The sequence below is a fragment of the Sardina pilchardus genome, chromosome 22 (genome assembly GCF_963854185.1).
Source record: "Sardina pilchardus chromosome 22, fSarPil1.1, whole genome shotgun sequence".
Taxonomy (NCBI): Eukaryota; Metazoa; Chordata; class Actinopteri; order Clupeiformes; family Clupeidae; genus Sardina; species Sardina pilchardus.
The window spans coordinates 9,974,335-9,993,117 of NC_085015.1; the positions used below are offsets into that span (position 1 = coordinate 9,974,335).

The 18,783-nt window shown below is 43.0% G+C and overlaps 1 protein-coding gene across 1 annotated transcript in view; it reads right to left on the reverse strand.

Annotated features, from left to right (window-relative positions):
* polr3a (polymerase (RNA) III (DNA directed) polypeptide A) overlaps nucleotides 1-17,897 on the reverse strand; it is a 34,880-nt gene extending 16,983 nt beyond the window's left edge. The window contains exons 1-19 of the mRNA XM_062526396.1: nucleotides 17,716-17,897; nucleotides 17,096-17,231; nucleotides 16,759-16,896; nucleotides 16,252-16,423; nucleotides 15,730-15,884; nucleotides 14,773-15,012; nucleotides 14,209-14,371; nucleotides 13,519-13,655; nucleotides 11,746-11,849; nucleotides 10,296-10,437; nucleotides 9,874-10,014; nucleotides 9,426-9,495; nucleotides 6,217-6,344; nucleotides 5,390-5,528; nucleotides 4,481-4,645; nucleotides 3,692-3,864; nucleotides 2,216-2,327; nucleotides 1,477-1,595; nucleotides 13-150 (exon numbers count right to left, since the gene is read on the reverse strand). Coding sequence (XP_062382380.1) covers nucleotides 13-150; nucleotides 1,477-1,595; nucleotides 2,216-2,327; nucleotides 3,692-3,864; nucleotides 4,481-4,645; nucleotides 5,390-5,528; nucleotides 6,217-6,344; nucleotides 9,426-9,495; nucleotides 9,874-10,014; nucleotides 10,296-10,437; nucleotides 11,746-11,849; nucleotides 13,519-13,655; nucleotides 14,209-14,371; nucleotides 14,773-15,012; nucleotides 15,730-15,884; nucleotides 16,252-16,423; nucleotides 16,759-16,896; nucleotides 17,096-17,231; nucleotides 17,716-17,759 — 2,616 coding nt within the window. The 5' untranslated portion in view covers nucleotides 17,760-17,897. The remainder of the gene's footprint in view (nucleotides 1-12; nucleotides 151-1,476; nucleotides 1,596-2,215; nucleotides 2,328-3,691; nucleotides 3,865-4,480; nucleotides 4,646-5,389; nucleotides 5,529-6,216; nucleotides 6,345-9,425; nucleotides 9,496-9,873; nucleotides 10,015-10,295; nucleotides 10,438-11,745; nucleotides 11,850-13,518; nucleotides 13,656-14,208; nucleotides 14,372-14,772; nucleotides 15,013-15,729; nucleotides 15,885-16,251; nucleotides 16,424-16,758; nucleotides 16,897-17,095; nucleotides 17,232-17,715) is intronic.
* Between the last annotated feature and the right edge of the window lie 886 nt (nucleotides 17,898-18,783).

Consider the following 18,783-nt stretch of genomic DNA (forward strand, 5'->3'; position numbering starts at 1 on the left):
TGTGTGTCGTACCTGCATGTATCCAGTTTCGGCCGTCTTCACAGCGGTGTCCACCAGGCCCTCTCTGCCGGCCATTGTGTGGAAGAAGAACTCGGTGGGGGTGAGCCCAGAGTAGAAACTGTCCGCCACAAAGCCCTTGGCGGCGGGGAGCTGCAAAGGGACACAACACTGATCAAGCGCTCCTGCCCTCTCCTCATCTCTAGATGGTACACTATTTCATATCCAACTAAAATGACAACCAGCATAGTTCTCCACCATACTATTTCAGATATCCTTCTGCCCAGTTTGGCTTCCGCCACCCATGGTGGGTACAGTATGTCTTATGAGCTACTGGAGGCGAAACATTTCCCCTCGGAATAAATAAGCATCTACTTTTTCTATCTTTCTGGAAAATTATACGAAGTAAATGAAGGAAATTGTTGTATTTCTAGGGACAACATACAATTGCGTATGACCTCTTTATTATGTGTTTGTATAAGTGTGTACGTGTTCAGAAATCTGTGTGTGTGCGTGCATGTGCGTGTGTGTGTGTGTGTGTGTGTGTCTGAGTGTGTCAGAAGGCAGGAACAACACCCGTCTCCAATGCAAATACAGCAACATGGGGGGTAAGTTACAGATGGTGAATGAGGAACAAACCAATCACATCACGCAGAATCTCAATAGCCAACATTTACAAACAAACATGCCCTTAGTTGACCTTACACTTGGAAAGACATCCAGTTCAAATAATTCGCATTTTGAGCTATATGATAACACTATACTACAGTATATGACTATATGACTATATGACTATATGATATATGACTATATGATAACAAAATACGATCATATTATTCATGGTAAGGTTTTTTAAATTGTGCAAATGTGACCTTGCTGTGACTGATACGTAGCTCAGTGCTGTAATGACATTATTTGTTCTGAAGGGAAGTCCTACTAGCAGCTGGATACTAGTCGATTCTTGCCTCCATTCACCTCTATGAAGTACTATCCTTGACCCTGTCATTAGACACAACCGGCCCACTAGGACTGACTGAGGAGTCAGAGAGGAGAGTTCAATCAGTGAGCCTTGTGGAACTCACTGACCTCCATTGATGTGGTCTCACTCACTGACGTGACCAGAGAAATGGGTCAGTATTTCACAGGCCGACTTCCTGCACCAAATTAGGTCACGCTCGCCGAACTCGGGAAATTCAATGTCTGTGTGTTACTATTGCAAAATAAATGTTTTGTAATGAGGCGGATGGACACTAAGGTCTAAATCTGCGTCAGAGAGATGAATGAACGTGCAATTATCCTCTTTGACAATGATGATGGGATCGAGGGTGGGGGGGAGAATATAGGACAGATATCTCTTATGTTGTTTGCTTTGCGCCTGCTTCATGTGTGTGTGTGTGTGTGTGTGTGTGTGTGAATGTGTGTGTATGTATATATGTATATGTGTGTGTGTGTGTGTGTGTGTGTGTGTGTGGTGTTTACCTTCGAATGCTTGTCAAAGTGAGGCAGGGAGCGGTTCTCGAAGCCATCAGGCACACGGGAGCCACTGATGGCCTGCTGACCGACACAGGCGATCATCTGAGAGATATTGATGAAAGACCCTGACCAGAACGAAAAAAAAAAAAAAAAAAAGGTTACAAAGAGAAGGTCAGTCACCTCTAACACACACAGCACAGACTCTAATATTCTCTTGAAGACATGCAAAGGCACGAACACCAACCGGCCAATATACCCTCCGAGTCGGAAAAGACTGTTGACCTACTTATTCGTATGGTATAGAATATATGAAGGTCCCTGTGACATTTCAACGGGCTTTGATGGCATATGACTGTTGTCATGGAGACGTGCAAAATGGCAAAAAGAACATGTGATTGACCCTCTTTTTTTTTAGGGTTTTCAGCCTGTTCGCCAGGGTGTTCGCTTCACGCTTGTACGCCACAGGCGTTGGCATACTTCAAAACAAGTGGGTCAATTTTGGGCGATTGATCGCTACAGGGGTGTGTGTTTTTGGGTGTTTATAACCACCATGCACGGCCACGAGAGAGAGAGAGAGAGAGAGAGAGAGAGAGAGAGAGAGAGAGAGAGAGAGAAAGAAAGAGAGAGAGAGAGATCCACAGAATACAGAGTGAGTGAGTGAGTGAGTGAGTGAGTGTGTGTGAGAGAGTGTGTGTGTGTGCGTGTGTGTGTGTGTGTGTGTGTGTGTGTGTGTATGTTACAGTACCTTTGGAGCCACACAGGGCCATGATGAGAGGACTGTTGCTTTTGTCCAGCTCTCTGAGACATGCGCTACCTGCGTGATCTCTGATGACAGACAGCTCTCTCAGAATCAGGGCCTGCCATAAACACAAACAACAACAAGGTCACGCACAAACAAACAAACACACATTCATACGTCACAAACATACGAACAATAAACACTTACTCAGCAAAAACAGGCATGATTTTGACACCTGATTTTCACCATCCTAGCTACAGCCAGACCCTGACTCACTACAATGTTGAGAGAAAATCTGAGAGGAGCTTTGCAGTCTCCTCACTTGAGGCACAAGTCACGATATCAAAAATGTCGTCTGAACTCCTATAAGGTGCTCAAAGAGAGACTTCATCTCAATTTGATCAGCAGTTATATGGATAAAGTCACAACATAAAAAAATAATAATAATAAATAACGCCACAAGGCCTCATTTGATCTATTAACGGTCATATATTTAACAACCCTTGGGAAGCCATGATCTCCCGTTAGTGGCGCCAGCTCCAGTTATTTTCTGCATAATTTGCAGCCCAGCTCATTGGCTCTCTCGCTCAAGTACTATGATTCCACTGGAACAACTCCATTTCCATAAAAAATGATTGCAGTGACTGTGGCGTTGAGGTGGGACAAAACATTGATACAGCAATATATTGTATGACTTCTTTGTGCAATATGCTACCAATATGCTGACACCAAATGTTTTTTTACAAAAATGTTCACTATTTCCTATTGACATATTTCTTGAAAGGCACTAAGCTAAGACTTTATACTCTTTGTACGCTGTTTCAGATCCCTTGTAAAATGCAGTGAATAGATACATACTTCATGATCTATCTAGCATTGCAGAATTGCTGAATAGTGACACTATCACTATCATGTGCAAAGTAGCATGACAGTTTCGATTTGTGAGTTACAAATGAATGCAATTCCCAGCCGTACTGTGGACTCGGCAGAACAGACCGAGATGAATACGTCCAAGCAGAGAGGACAGAGATCATTTTTAGTAAGTGCATTACAGCAATAAAATGGAGAACTCCACTCAGCAGTATTAAGCCTATAATAAGCTAGCCCTCGCTAAATCGAGCTAATGCATGCCCTTTTTTCTGCAATTACTTTCGCACAAAACATAATTGTGGACAACATTTCAACTCTTTTTGCTCTGCTGCGATGCCATCAATTAAGCTGCTTGTAGTGAAGTGTGGTGTGGTGTGCACACTTGATAGGTTTCTTGTTTTTTTTAAGCCCCCAATGGTGTCTTCAAGGCAGCGCTGCCTGGAAGGCGCTAGGGTTAGGCATGGGTTAAGGTTAGGGTTAGATTCAGGATTAGGTGCCTTTAAGATGACAATGGCAGCACTGCCTGGAAGACGACGTTGAGGGCTTAAAAACACCGTCGAGCCATTTGATAGACAGAGTGAGTGTACAGTACAGTATGTGTCGCCGCTGTACCTCCAGCGTCTCCTCAGGTGTGCAGCCTGGCTGCGGCTGGAGCTTGCCGGTGTTCAGGGCCTCGATGTACTCGTCACACTTCTTGTAGCCGGCGTCCAGCAGCTCCTGCTTGGCATTCAGCAGCCCCTGACCTGGAGTCACGTCACCTATGCCGATGGAGAAGCCCCTGTTGGCTGGGCAGAAAAAGGTATGCAGTGCACAAAGTCATTATTAATAATGAATTAACTGTGAGTTCAATGAATGAGCATCCATACTACAGTATAGGGCTGAACGATTCAGGGCAAATATCTAATCGTGATATTTTCTGACAGTTATTGATTTGATTTGCAATATTTTAAAATCAAGCTTCTGGTCAGTGTATAATTATATAATATTTTATTTACGGTACACTCGTCACACTGCTGCCTACGGAGCTTTTTAAAATAGCACACGTTTCCAGGTTCATCATGTTCACAAAGTACCAAAATACTCCCAACTGATCCGAGTCGTGACGAGCACAATTACCTGCAGCCGTCAGGCATTTGCTATCAACTTGGCATTTCGATTAAAATTCCAGTCTTAATCCACACATACCAGCCCACCACATCAGACCCTGAGACTCTCCACCCACACACTACCTCCACTCCACTACAGCCCTCCCCACACACACACAGACACACAGACACACACAGACACAGACACAGACACAGACACAGACACAGACACAGACACAGACACAGACACAGACACAGACACAGACACAGACACAGACACAGACACACACACCCCGCGCGCCTCGCGGACACTCACACAGGTAGACGGGGGCGAGGCGAGCCAGGCGGGACATGGCATTGGCCGCTTCCATCTGGCCCCAGTCACGTAGCAGGATGTAGAAGATGTTGTTCTTGGAGCCGGAGCCCAGCGTGCCTTTGTCCAAGCTACCGCACATCAGCTCACTGTTCTGGATCACCACGACTGACGGAGGGAGAGAGAGAGGGAGGAAGAGGGAGAGAGAGAGGGAGAGGGAGAGGGAGAGGGAGAGAGAGAGATTGAAATACAAAAACAAAGAGAACAGAGAGAGCAGAGAACACGAGAGATAAAGAAAGATACAGAAAGTACAGAGAGAGTAGTACCCAGTACACACCAAAGGTGACGTGGAAATCCAGTCCCAAATCTGGAAAGATTTAGGGTCTAGCTAGGAGTAATGAAAATGGCCCAACTTGAGGGGCAGCACCAGCCAATCATTTCACTGCAATTCATTTAATTAAAATTCGGTTTAATTAAGTGCGGCAAAAAAAAAGTCTGGACTCCAGGATCCTGGATTACATTCTGAGTGCTCATTCTTGCCCTTACGTCTAGATCAGGGGTTCTCGATGTTTTTGGTTCCAAGGACCCCTTTTAGAGGATGACATTTTCCGAGGACCCCCTTATAACCGTAACAGTTAACCATTCGTATTCTCTGAAGTTGTGGCCGGGTCCACTATCCCACGTTAATGTGGGTAGGACCAAATAGACACAATTTGCTTGTTTTATGGGTGAAAAGAGCATCATCTTTTTAAAATGTTAACTTTATAATTTCAAGCAAATCATTTTGCGGACCCCTTGGCTATGGGTCACGGAACCCAAGGGGTCCCCGGACCCCACTTTGAGAACCACTGGTCTAGATAGATGGTGCATTTGAGTTGCGTTCAGTGGTGTGTTCTGAGGTAAGTGGCTTACACGAGTCGTTGGAGCACAGGTCTTCTCCTTTGCCACTGTACTGTTTGCCTTTGGTGCGCAGGTTGGCTTTGACTGGACAGGCTGCGCTTGGCTTCAGGATCAAGCTGAAGATCTGCTTCCCCGTCCACAGATTGAGCGGCTGGAGACACATGGCAATTTAGAGGGCATTATGGGATGTGAAAACAAATGCAAATGTGATGTATTGCAATCCGAGATTTCTAGTCAGTCTGTGTTTGGTACAAACTTATCAAATACGACAATCAATACTCTACAAGAGATTTGTCACATTTGATACAAACTTACCAAATACGACAATCAATACTCTACAAGAGATTAGTCACATTTGATACAAACTTACCAAATACGACAATCAACAGTCTACAAGAGATTTGTCACATTTGATACAAACTTATCAAATACGACAATCAATACTCTACAAGAGATTTGTCACATTTGATACAAACTTATCAAATACGACAATCAATAACAGTTATCAACATTAAAACCAATGAAATACTATTACTGCTTCTGCCTACATCACAACCACTCATATACTTGATTAGTGCTGATCAAACGCTAACATACTAATATCATTATTAATATCTTCTGTTCAGTGTACAGTATGCAACTGAAAATAGACGCAAGTACAAAATAACACTAATTTTGCATAGAATGGAACAGCATTAAACTGACAGAAAAAAAACAGTCCTAAATGCCCAATCCTGAGTGGCTTTGAAGGAGAGGTGCAAACGCACACCAAAATCAAGGTGCAGGCAACTGATATAAACTTATGGAGAGAGAGATGCCACACAATCCTGAGTGGCTACCTTCATGATGGCAGGGCGAGGCAGGGATATTTTGACCTTCTCATCTTTGCCAACGAGGATGGAGGCCACGATCTGGCAGGCTTTGGACCGGTCAAAGAAGGTGTCCTTCAGGGTCAGCAAGTAAGCTCCTGTGGGGACAAACAAACATGGACATGCTATTCAAACAAAGATACGCTACTTTAAACATGTTTAAATGTCTTTACTTACAAACAAACACAGGTTAAACTTGCATGTCTTTACTTAGTTGAAACAACAACAACAACAACAAAAAAAAACGACTTGACATTTCAACACGTCTGTGTCTTCTTTAGAGACAAAGGAGTTTGGGACACGGAAGAGTCAAAGTGTCTGTTGTTTGCACCAAGGAAAGACCGCAAGTTCAATCAGTGTGCTCCAATCAGTTTCCTTTATCTGAATAGCCTGCCGTCCCACAGCTGTGAAGCACCTGATATTGCAGTTTCACCTAGATGATGCGTGGAGTGTCCTACTGTACTTCAACAACATAGACCTGCATTGTCTGTCTGTCTGTCTGTCTGTCTGTCTGTCTGTCTGTCTGTCTGTCTGTCTGTCTGTCTGTCTGTCTGTCTGTCTGTCTGTCTGTCTGTCTGTCTGTCTGTCTGTCTGTATCCAACTATGTGTATGTCTATCTGTGCTTGTGATACTAGCTTGAAACCCTTGTGACCAACACTAAATTCGATTTTGTCAAATGGAATAGGTCTTACTGATCCATAAAGAGTGAACCACTCAAGTTCTGCTAGGGACATTAGTCTTCTATATTTGAAAAAGGCAGAGTCAGACTTCATACCCAATATTCACAGCAAAATGAATCATCGTTTTAAGCCACTAGCATCTGCTCCATAACAAGCTGAATAGTTGAATTCGGGGTTGGACCTTGAGGTACACTTCAAATGATTTAGGCGGTTATGCATAATATCTGAGGTCTTGGACTTATTCCCAGGACATGAATGCGAGAGACCACCTCATAAATACCCACGGAAATGGGGGATGGGTTCTTCAGGAAAAAAACTTCTGAGCGGGCAAACTCCCTGGGAATAGCAATCACGACAAGCCTATCAAAGCTCCAGTGCTCCCCCTTCTGGTGGAGAAAGTAATCACATGCTCTGTGAGAAGTTCTCTGACTCAGACTGGGTAAAGGTTAATGCAGGGACCCCTATTATTCAAGATTCAACCCTGTAGTGCTGCTTAGTAATACGAATTAGTTTCAAAAATTCAACGCATTGTATTATTTATGCAAATAGTTGTTTTTATGTCAGATTTCAAGCATTGATTGTTGTGTTTTGCATGAAGTACTTGTAAGAAGTGGAAGAAGGAAAAAAAAAAAAAAACGACTCAGCAACACCGTCTGAGAGACCTCATATGACGCCAGATCAAAGGGCTTGTGCTTTTGAGTCGGACTGACGCAGCTTCATGACTCATCTTCATCACTTATCTTCATCACCGCTCAGAGGCACGTGATGTTTGAAGTGAGCGGACGTCCAAAGCAGGAGCAGAACAGAGCAAAAGATCACCAATGATCTTTTTTTTTTTTTCTAAGTATATATTTTGGCCTTTTTTCCTTTATTAGTATAGGACAGTGAAGAGGTAGACAGGAAACAAGTGGGAGGGAGTGATGGGGTGGGATCGGGATATGACCGCAGGCCAGATTCGAACCTGGGTCCCCGTGGGCACTCGCACCCGTAAATGGTACGGACGCTGTAGCCTGCTGCGCCACAGTGCCCCCTATATCACCAATGATCTTGTAAGAAAAACAGGCAATGCTGTTATACATGCTAAGTAAAGTGAAAAGATGAGCCCATGGGCTATAACGCTGAAGTTTCACACCAGTTGTCTTGGAGTCATTTTGACCACACGCACACGCACGCGCACACCAAAAGTGGTTCTAATTAACTTCACTTGTCTCCCTTATGTTTGAACCATGGCGTCAGATCACTTATTTAGCCCTCAAACTACCATAGCAAAAGCAGACTGGGCATGTCATATATGCACGTGAACCATGCGCTTCAGACCACAAATTGTAGATTGTGAAAAAATTGGTCCTATATGTCTTTCATCATAAAGATGAAATCATCGCTCAATGTTAAGACACTGACAGATACAACAAAATCACTGTTCTGCTGTATATTTGGAACAGAAGTGTACAAGTTTGAATTTATATTCAGATCTGTGTCAAAAATGTCAGCTAATTCATGGATAATAAAATAATAATGAATAATTATCAATAATAATTAAAAAAAAGTGAGGTGCTCTCAACACTGAACATAATCACTGGCGCAGTCACCTCATCTGTATTCAAATCTCTGTCAATGATGTCTGAGATTTCGAGGCTGAATGTAAAAAAGGCGTGCTGCTCTCAAAACATAATAACCAGCTTGTATTCCTCTGAATTAATCTCATTTCCACATGAAACGCTTCGCCTGCCAATCAGAGTCCAGGGTGATTTTTATAAAGAATATATTCAACTGTGGTGAGGACAGGCTATGACCGTGCTCCTTTCACTGCCTTCCTACCAAACATTCCAGCAAAATATAAATAAAACTGTAGACAGCGAGTGTTTTGGATAATGTGTTGACAGACTACTTTGAATTTACTTTGAATATCCCAATCTAAGGGGACAGCTCAGTTCATAAACGTCATCAACTTGCATTGTATGGGAACATCTAAGACTTTGTCAACTTCCACCACACACAGGCTCACTCTAGCCTCTAGAGCACAAACCGACAAAATGAAAAAGGCTTGAATATCCCAATTTAAGGGGACAGCTCAGTTCATAAACTTCATCAACTGCTCCTGAGTGAGCTTCAGCGACTAGACTTATTGCATTGAAAACTACTGCGATAACAATTCACAGTATGGGAACATCTAAGACTTCGTCAACTTCCACCACACACTGTTCTCACTCTAGTCTCTAGAGCACAAGATAGATAGATAGATAGATAGATACTTTATTGATCCCCAAGGGGAAATTCAAGACAAATACAAATTCCGACAATACAAACCGACAAAACGAACAAAAGCTCTGGCTGCGTCCCACCCACACGTAGGCTGAAATCAAGAATTACTGCATTTGTGGCCAGTCGGTGGTAATTTTACTCAGTAATTGTACGCACTGGCACTCAAAACTGCAGGACCAAAAGCAGGTGGTCTGTGCGATTGGTTCGCATGCCCCGCTGATCGGAAGCCAAGTTTACCTGTTAGGAAGTCCTGAATAGCTGCAATCAACGGCTCTCCGTTTCTCGGTGTAACCAGGTTGGCTTTTGTCTGTGAGAGTGAGGGGAAAGCAGAGGGGAGAGAATGGATGAAAGGCTGTTGAGTGTGAGGTCTGACTGTGGCACTAATTGGCTGTGACTGTTACATACTGCTGTGAACAAAACCAGTCATTTCATAGGTGGTTTTGCATCATTATATGCTACTGAAGAAATATAAGCAAAGTCAATGTATAGTAATCATATGATCAATAGGGTAAAGTCATTCATTTTTATTTATTTTTTGTCAGCAAGACCTGTTTAGGCCAGTCACAGTCGGATGTCAAAGTTGGTGCAGAAACTTAGCCCAAATACTAGCATTAAGTCCTCACACGCGTTAAGACAGTCACAGGAGACACAATTAGTTGAGGAAACGGAGAGTTCCGGAACTCACCCCCATGAGCACCAGGGCCTCAGCCTTGGCCTCCTCCGTCTGGGGAAGATGGAGGTTCATCTCGTCGCCGTCGAAGTCGGCGTTGTACGGCGTGCACACGCACTCGTTAAAGCGGAACGTCCTGTGAGGCTTCACGCGCGCCTGTGGCCCAAAGTTCAGACAGACAGAGTGAGAGACAAAAACACCACAGAGGCGGCTAGATGGGGAAATACATTATCGGTATGTGTTTCTGACAAAGAACAGACAGCCAAGGCCAGACAAGAAGGCAACTGGGATCTTTTGAAAAGCTTCAAGGGGGAGCTGTCTCAAAGCACGACTCAGTAATTATAGCACATATCGGTCCAGACAGAGCAACAATGCCCCTTGACGAATAGCATTGAACTTCTGCGCCAGATGGTACCCATGGCGGGCGTTTCACTCACGATGTGAGCCATGATGCTGAGCTTGTGCAGAGAGGGCTGTCGGTTGAAGAGCACGATGTCGCCGTCGATCATGTGTCTCTCGACCACGTCGCCAAACTTCAGCTCCTGGGCCATCTTCTCACGGTTACCGTACCTCAAGAATCTGATGAGGGGAGAGAGCGTAGAAAAAGAATATTGCGTTAATATTGAAGCAATCCTTCAAAAGAAACCAAAAGATTCTCCAAAATGGAAATCTAACCAACCATCACATTACAGTACATCCAGACACCAGAACTTAGTCTCACAATGGAAAGTGCCTTAAAATAGTAGTTTAAAGGTTCTATGGCAATAAATCCAATTTATAACGAAGTGTACCTCATTATTGTGCTGAGGGCAAGTTTATGTAGCAGGCAGTGCTTTACTAAACGACACAATACAACCTCGAAAAGATGCCACTTGTGTTCAGAACTGACATGGAAGCACATGACTTATTGTCAATAGTTAAATCAGTGATGACATCTCAATCCATCTCAATCTACTGGATAGTACAGACTACAACACAACAGTACACTGTTGAGACTGCATGACTTTCTTGTCTTGACTTTCTTGTCTTAAAATTAGTGCTGCCGCGATTAGTCGACGTATTAAAACGATCGATCAAATCGATTATGAAAATTAGTCGACACCAATTTCTTTTAGTCGACTAGTTGTTTTGCCATTGACCCCCTATTTATTTTTGGTCTCCCTCTCAGAGAGTGTCTCAATATCAGCCTACAAAACTAGGCTGATATTGATATGAGCATATCTATATCTACTGTATGGCTATATGTCATGTGTTGGCCCTTTTATTAAAAATAAAATGGACACAACAAAATAACGAAAACTTCATTTTTTTTTTTTAAATAGTCTTTTAGATTAGTCGACTAATCGAAGAATTAGTCAAAAGATTAATCGTTAGAAAATTAGTCGTTAGTGGCAGCACTTCTTAAAATTGTGTTCAAATGACACAATTGATCCTTGACTTCACAGATTTCAAGGCGGTTCTCTCACAATTAATTGTATGTGCCAGAGTTACAGTATACTGGCAAAAATGTCAGGTGCACCAGTGTGACCAGTGTGAAATATTTGGTCTCCCTTGACAGATTATTGGTTGCACTCTGGATCCCTGATAGATTGTTAGATACTTTCTTCATCCTGAGGGAAACTTTAGCGCTACAATTTTGTTCACATGTACTTGTTGTTCAAGACTACTGCTGGCCATTGTTAAGAAGCTATTAGAGTCGATGTCCAATGTGTCCAATCACCCCTGATATATTACAACACCTAATGGAAACTGAAGGCCACAGCTCTTCATTGACACTTAAGCCTGACGAACTACCTTGAGCACTTTTCAGCAGGGAAAGGCCAATGGACTCAAGAGCCCAAGGTCTGTAATAAAGGTGACCTTAACAGCATGGCCTTGTTCATCTACCTCTTCATCTGGTTGTGTCTCTGTTGAATGAAGTTGGCCCCAGGGTGCAATTCAGGTCCGTTCTTCACCAGCTTTCTCATCAGCTCGATGTTGGCTTTGTTCACCTATGTAGGATGGACAATGTTGAGAACGATGAGAGAGCAAGAAATTGACCGTTCAATGGAAGGTTATCGAGCATTGAAGCGACCAACCCTGCAAGGCATGTGTTCCTCTATCCACTAATAGCTTCACATTACAGGCTCAATTGAGTGCTTCACATTACAGGCCTAAGAGTGATGAAACCATGTCTGATGAATGCATCTGTCCTGCTGTGCATGGCTCACAGACAGGAGAAAGAAAACACATAAAAGCACTGCATTTAAGGGCTCGAAGGACTTCCAATATATCCAACTCCACCCCCTCCTCTCCACAAATAGACATCTAAACACAATAAACCGACTTGACTTGGCGATATACGGTCGGGGCCAAGTGTGTTGGCACTTACAGCTCTTTGGAAAAAATGCTTAATTTCCTATTAAGGCGCTAGGTTACAATGACTTTACAACAGCTAAGGGGCGTTGTTAGGAACGATGCAGCTACGGTTACTACATGCAGTATATCTGGCAATATTTCATAAAATAAAGGCATAGCTGTGAGAAATGTGATGATTTATTCAGAGAATCCTTCTTCGACCAAGACTCTGGCAGAATGGCTGGCAATTAAACAACAGAGTTTTTCGTACCGTAACATAATGCTTCCAAAATTATTTCAGCGGTTCATCAACTCGTAACAGGGTGAACGGCACTTCCGCATTCACTTCGCGGCCCTCTGTCGGCTAAAACCGCACTATGTAACTTGTACCTGTAGTTCGATGAAATGAGACCTAAGAAACTACAAATTTGACTTGCTTCGATGTCGCAATACATAACACGTTCATAAAATCATGCAACATGCTCTACCTGGTCTGTGGACATCGTTATTTGGTGGATAAACAAATAGTGTGCGTGCAATAGAGGAAAAGTGCTTTAGTGTTGCTTTAACGTTGAAACGCAGGCAGCTACTATAGCTTTTGTATGAAGTTGTGGTAGTGCAGTAATATAGAACAAAATGTGCCCAAGGTGTATGATTGTGCTGGATTTGACAGCAGCATCGAATACAGTTCAGCCAATCATAATCAAGGACTGGAACTATCCGTTTCAGATTGATTGTTTATTGTTTAGATTTCTTGGTATCCATGACACCCATGTGTCACAGATGAATTTGATCTGTATTTAGCGATTTAATCTATTTAAATGAAGAAAAGTAGTCATTCTGTAGTTTGGTATCAGACAAAAAAACCTAATCTAATTTAATTATTATGTTAGTCCGACTAAAGCCAGACTTTTAAAATACATTCTTACACGGCTCTTCAGAGTGCGGCAGAAAGTTCCATTCACATGAATGGGCCTTCCCAACGTTCGGAGGTCTGTTAAATCTAGACCGCTGAAAGTATATAATGACCACTGTCAATGGCAACGGGTTTTGTGCTTTTAATTCACATCTTTCATATCAATCCGCAACAAATCCGTTCGCTGGTTGCAATGGAATTTCATTGAAAGTAAAACTCAGCTACTAAGTATGTTGCCAGCCAACACCTAACAACTGTGGTGAACTATTTATTTTGCTAGTTCTAGAGGAAGCCACCAAATGGTAGCCAAGTCATTGCTAAAGACACATTGAGTTAAGTTTAATTTCTCGTTTCAGACATTGTAAACTGTGTGGCATGGTCTTTGTGGCAGCAGGTAGATTTTTCACCTTCTCTGGGTAGGTCAGAATTTTGGCGACATGGATGGGAACAGCCACTTCATCAATCCGCAGGTTGGGGTCAGGGGAGATGACTGTTCTGCCGGAGAAATCCACTCGCTTTCCCGACAAGTTTCCACGGAAACGCCCTAATACACACACGAACACGCGCGCCCACACACACACACACACACACACACACACACACACATTAGAGTTCTAAGAGCACACATCACTTTACATTTATAACAGGATGAGGACACTTGTCCATCCATGACCCAACTGGATGGATCTTGAATCCCTGTTACTAGCATACAAGGAGGTTTATTTGTCACATGCATATCATTACTAAAGTAAAGAATGCAGTGAAATCTGTCAGTTCCTTCGCCTAATTAGACCCATAAACAGCCACTAAGCTGTTGTACCTCCACTGTCACTGTAGGCAGATAGATAAATAGATAGATAGATAGATACTTTATTGATCCCCAAGGGATCAAAAAGTAATAACCCATTGTAGCTTCATTAATAACCCATTGTAGCTTCATTAATAACCCATTGTAGCTTCATTGATCCAATGATGATCACATTGTAATCATTTCTTTTCAAACGACTTAAAGGGGCTTTGTAGAATTCTGTAAACTCGGAGTCGTCTTGAACATTTTTATTACGTTCATCTGTATTTGACCAATTGCTGTCGCTGACCTTGTTTGCCCTTGAGTCTCTGCACAAAGCCCCTGGTCCACTTCTTGGGCGCCATGTTGAGGGGGATGCCCGAGAGCTCACTGTTGATGTACAGGGCACACTGCAGCTGCAGGAAGTCCCAGTCCTCCATGATCATCTGGGTCTTCGCACCCGTCATGCGATGCTGCACAACATAGCACACAATAACTTCAACATGTCCTGTTCTTCATCTGCTCTATACTCACTACCGTCATTTCCCGACTATTAGCCGTAGTTTATACATACAGTTCAAAATTCCTTCAGATATGAGGTTAATACACATGGGGCAGTTAATATAGTATTAATATGGTTTTGTTTTTTAACTGGCATAAAACACTGTCCTGTGGTTTATACAACATGTGGCTAATAACTGTAATGACTGTAACCTTTTACAATTTACAGTGGTTCACTTTTCCTCTAAGGCCCTGGGAATGAGAGCTATAGATTTGTGTCAGATATTCTTCCAAGGACATAGAGCCCACCGAGGGAGCAAAACTCTCACTTGCAATCTACAACAGACCCTTAGGTCGGAAGGAAAGCTGGTACCTTCTTGATGACGTCGTTGAGGAAAATTATCTCTGTGAGCTTCATGGTGAGGTCGTCCTCGTTGGTGCCGGACTTGAGGTCGCTGACCACCGAGGGCCGGATGCAGAGTGGTGGCACCAGTAGCCGGGTCAGGATGAGGTCGGCCGGCTTCCCCGACTCTGGGTTCATTAGCAGCAGTGGCACGTCCTCCGCCGGAATCCTCCGGAACATATTCTGCACCACCAGCGGGTTGAGGTTCTCCTGCCGGCCAAAACAAATAAGACACACCGGAATGGCGACCAGTCAAATGTATGCTGGACATAAAAAAAATAAAAATGTGGCATACTGTAACGGTGCGGTCACACGCTTGCGTCCGCCAACGTATGCCTCATTTAGTCACATTTCCATAAACGCGAACTGATTGGTTTGTCAGTGTTCGAAAATTTGCATACACTGAATTTCATTGGCTGGTGCTTGTGCGATCCGTCAAAAGTTGAACATTTCTCAACTTTTTAACGGAGCCAACGCATTCCAGGCAACGCATCGGACCCACAATTCAGTGCGGCATCAAGTGAAGTCCAGCCAATGTAAAGTGAACATGGGAAAACAACAGACGAACGTTGGCGGACGCAAGCGTGTGACCGCACCGTAAGTAATTCCTTACTACGAAAAACCTAATGACAAGTTAATTAGGCTACTTGCGCAGTTTCCCCGAGAATACTCATACTTGGCACATTATGCCAAGTTGCCAACACAACTGAATGCCACCCTAGCCAGCACACGTCTGGGATCATGTCTATCTGGCAGCTTCATGGGCCCGAGAAGAGAAAAGGTTATCAATCTGTCATCAGCCATTTGTGCTTGTACTCTTCAATCTAGCCAGTTCACTAATCTAATGCACGGCAGGTTAAAACATTTTTTTACCCAATCTGCTTACAAGGGAGCAAGAGATCAAAATGTGTTACTCAGATTACTCACTTGAGCCCGTGTTAGTAGAGCCTCCACTTCCTTGTTATGCTCGATGGCAATGTCGAAGGACTGCAGAAAGTCTGACACTATGGGGTCCACCACCTTCTTAGTAGTCTTGTATTTCTCATGAAGAATCTTCAGCAGTCCACACTTCTTCACCGGACCTACCACGAATAAAAGGGCGTTCAGTATGGATAAGAGAATAGAAGAGAGGCCAACAGCAATGGTCATCACTGATTTTAAGACAGCATTAGTCATATTTCATTCCAAAAGCAATATATCTACACTTATGCTGGGCAGGAAGGACAGACGTTTAAGAAAAGTTTAATCTATCTACACGAGACAAGTGTTACATGGCTGTATGAATATATTTGTACAGATTCCACTAAATTTATTGAATAAGTTAGAGTAAGTGCCACCGATCACTCAATTGTCCATGCTTTTGTTTTCATCCAGTTGTCCCAAACTGGAAGTGACCATAACATCCCCGGTAACTCTTCCGCACAAGTGGTTTTAGAACTAAAGCAGTACCATTGAATGCATTGCAGTTAAGGCAGACTGTTCTCTTCCTGCATTTGTCCGAGATCTTCTTCTTCAGGCCGCGTTTCTGAAGGTAGACCAGACCGGGCCTTCTGAGGTGGTCCATGAACTGAAGCTTCTCCTCTTTAGACAGCATGATATGGGAACACGTTTTACAGATCATCTGTGAACAAAAGACCAGTTTGATCAGATCTCAGGCTGTGTCAAAAATCCTTGCTGAAGTTGTGCAGAGTATTCAAACAGTTCAATTCCACTTTGTGAAGCCTGGCTTACTAATCATTATGCCATAAAGACAAAACAATTTGTATTGTGAAAACTAGTGACTATACAACAAATCCAGCTATATTAATGCAACCATGCTACTTTGGATGTTTGGATAATGCCAAATCAATGCATTCTTAGTATTGTGTTTGTCATCACCAACTTGCCATGACAGCTCTAATCAAAAAATAAATACTGATTCCCAAAACAAACATTAAGAAGCAACACAACTCTGACCTGCAAGATTCCTATGATGGCTTTGAAGTATCCAACATGAAAGCAGGGCAGTTCCAGGTCTAAGTATCCGTAGTGACCCAGACAATCGGCCAAATTCTTTCCACACGTTTCACATGGTCGGTCCTTTTCACTCGTGCCCTGGAAGAGATGAAGACAAGTCAAACTATTACGTAATTGCCAGTTGATGGGATGTTCATAAAAGTTTCCAATTAACTGACAGCATTTACTCTGATAACTTGTGGTTGCACTGTGATCAACCCATTGGACAATGTACACACACAATCAAAGATCCAGCAGCTAACGCTTCTGTGGTAAGAAGGTTTGGTATTGTAGTTACCATGCGATGGTCCAGAACTCCATGGGAGAGTGGCGTGTGACTGGTGTCCTGGCTGTACAGGTTCTTGCTGACCACTTGGATATGAGCCTGCTGCCTCATCTGTTCCGCAGATTTCATCCCAAAACAGATGTGGCTTCTGTATACAGTGGGAAGGAAGACTTGTTATTAACGCCCAACATACAGTACAGTAGGTCAACAGCAGCACTTCAGTTCAGACACCATGTTGAAATGGACCAGCAGGACATGTTTGATCACCCGAGATCTGCTTGCCTACAGTAGGTGGGCTGTCACTTTTCAAGACCGTTGACGTGATGTCTTACAGGACAATTTAACAGAATGTTTTATTAGATGTATGGATTCACTAGTCTGTGAATCACTAACGTTTGCAGTCCAACGTGCAACTGCTTGAGAGTTAGCCAGGGTGGTTAATGCTGACTAATGAGGCTCAAGCAGACAGAATCAGCAAAATAATTCTTGAACTGGGTCTGGGAATGTGTCACGTTTAATGCTGTTAAGAAGGTAAAAGACAGACTTTTGGATGACCAGAAGCTGAAAGCTAGTTCCAGTAAGGCAACACACCGGCCGGCTAATCTTTCAGCTAGGCTAACCTGGGTACTTACATTTTTTTGGCCACATCCGTCTCTCTAAATTGTTCCTTCACCATGATGCCTGCTAATGCACTACCCAAAGATAGCGAATATAAATTATATTACGTTAGATACGTTAAATATCTATTTTTCACAACGTTCACTACTCATAGCTGAACTTCAACACGTTGAAGTTACAGTGAACATGCAATCAGTGTGCAACCATTTACGTCCACTGCATGCCGAAAACACACTCATGCGCCACATGACCTGACAGATGAAACCCAAGACAACACGTTGGAAGAAATATTTTGAGCGAAGCAAGTTCACTGCCATCTCTTGGTTGGGAGTTTAGAATGCTTCAGTTGGCCTTTATATCGTTTCGCCAGTAGATGGCGCTGTCTACCTTGTAGTTGCGTGGTAAATAAGCCTTTGATCGCATGGTAGGCCTAGTCACTGGATAGATAATCTACAGCACATGGTGATTGACAGCGGCTGAAACTGAGATCGTTTTCTACATTTAAATGAACAGTGCATTTTCTTGGATAATATGGATTAATCTGTAAAGATAGACAAAGGATCCATAATAGGCAAATAACAATTACAGTCAATAACAGTGATAATAGGGACTACTAACATATGCACAAATGATTTCTGGACATGTGGAGTTATAAAAATGTTCTTGTAAAATTACAATCAATTAATACTGTAATTTTATGGCTGCATTATCTAACTGGTCTGTGGAGTGTCTCACCTGAGACATTGTACCCTTCAGTGGACCTGAAATGTATCCTACATAACCCTGGGAAAAACTGAAAATAATTTTTAAATTATGGAATATATATTAATGATGAACATTAATCTCATACAGGTGTAAAATTCTCTCACAAACAACAAAGCCCAACATACTAGCCATGAAATACCCCTGTCCTTTACCCATTTGGCCTGCCGTGAACATCCACCCTCATGATGACATTGCAACTTAATCAATCCACCAGCTGGTGGCGCTGTCTGCTCATATTTCCCCTGTTATCCCTACAGTGACAGAGCTCATAAGGTTGCTACAATGTCAACCTTCTCTGTTACTGCCACTACATCAGC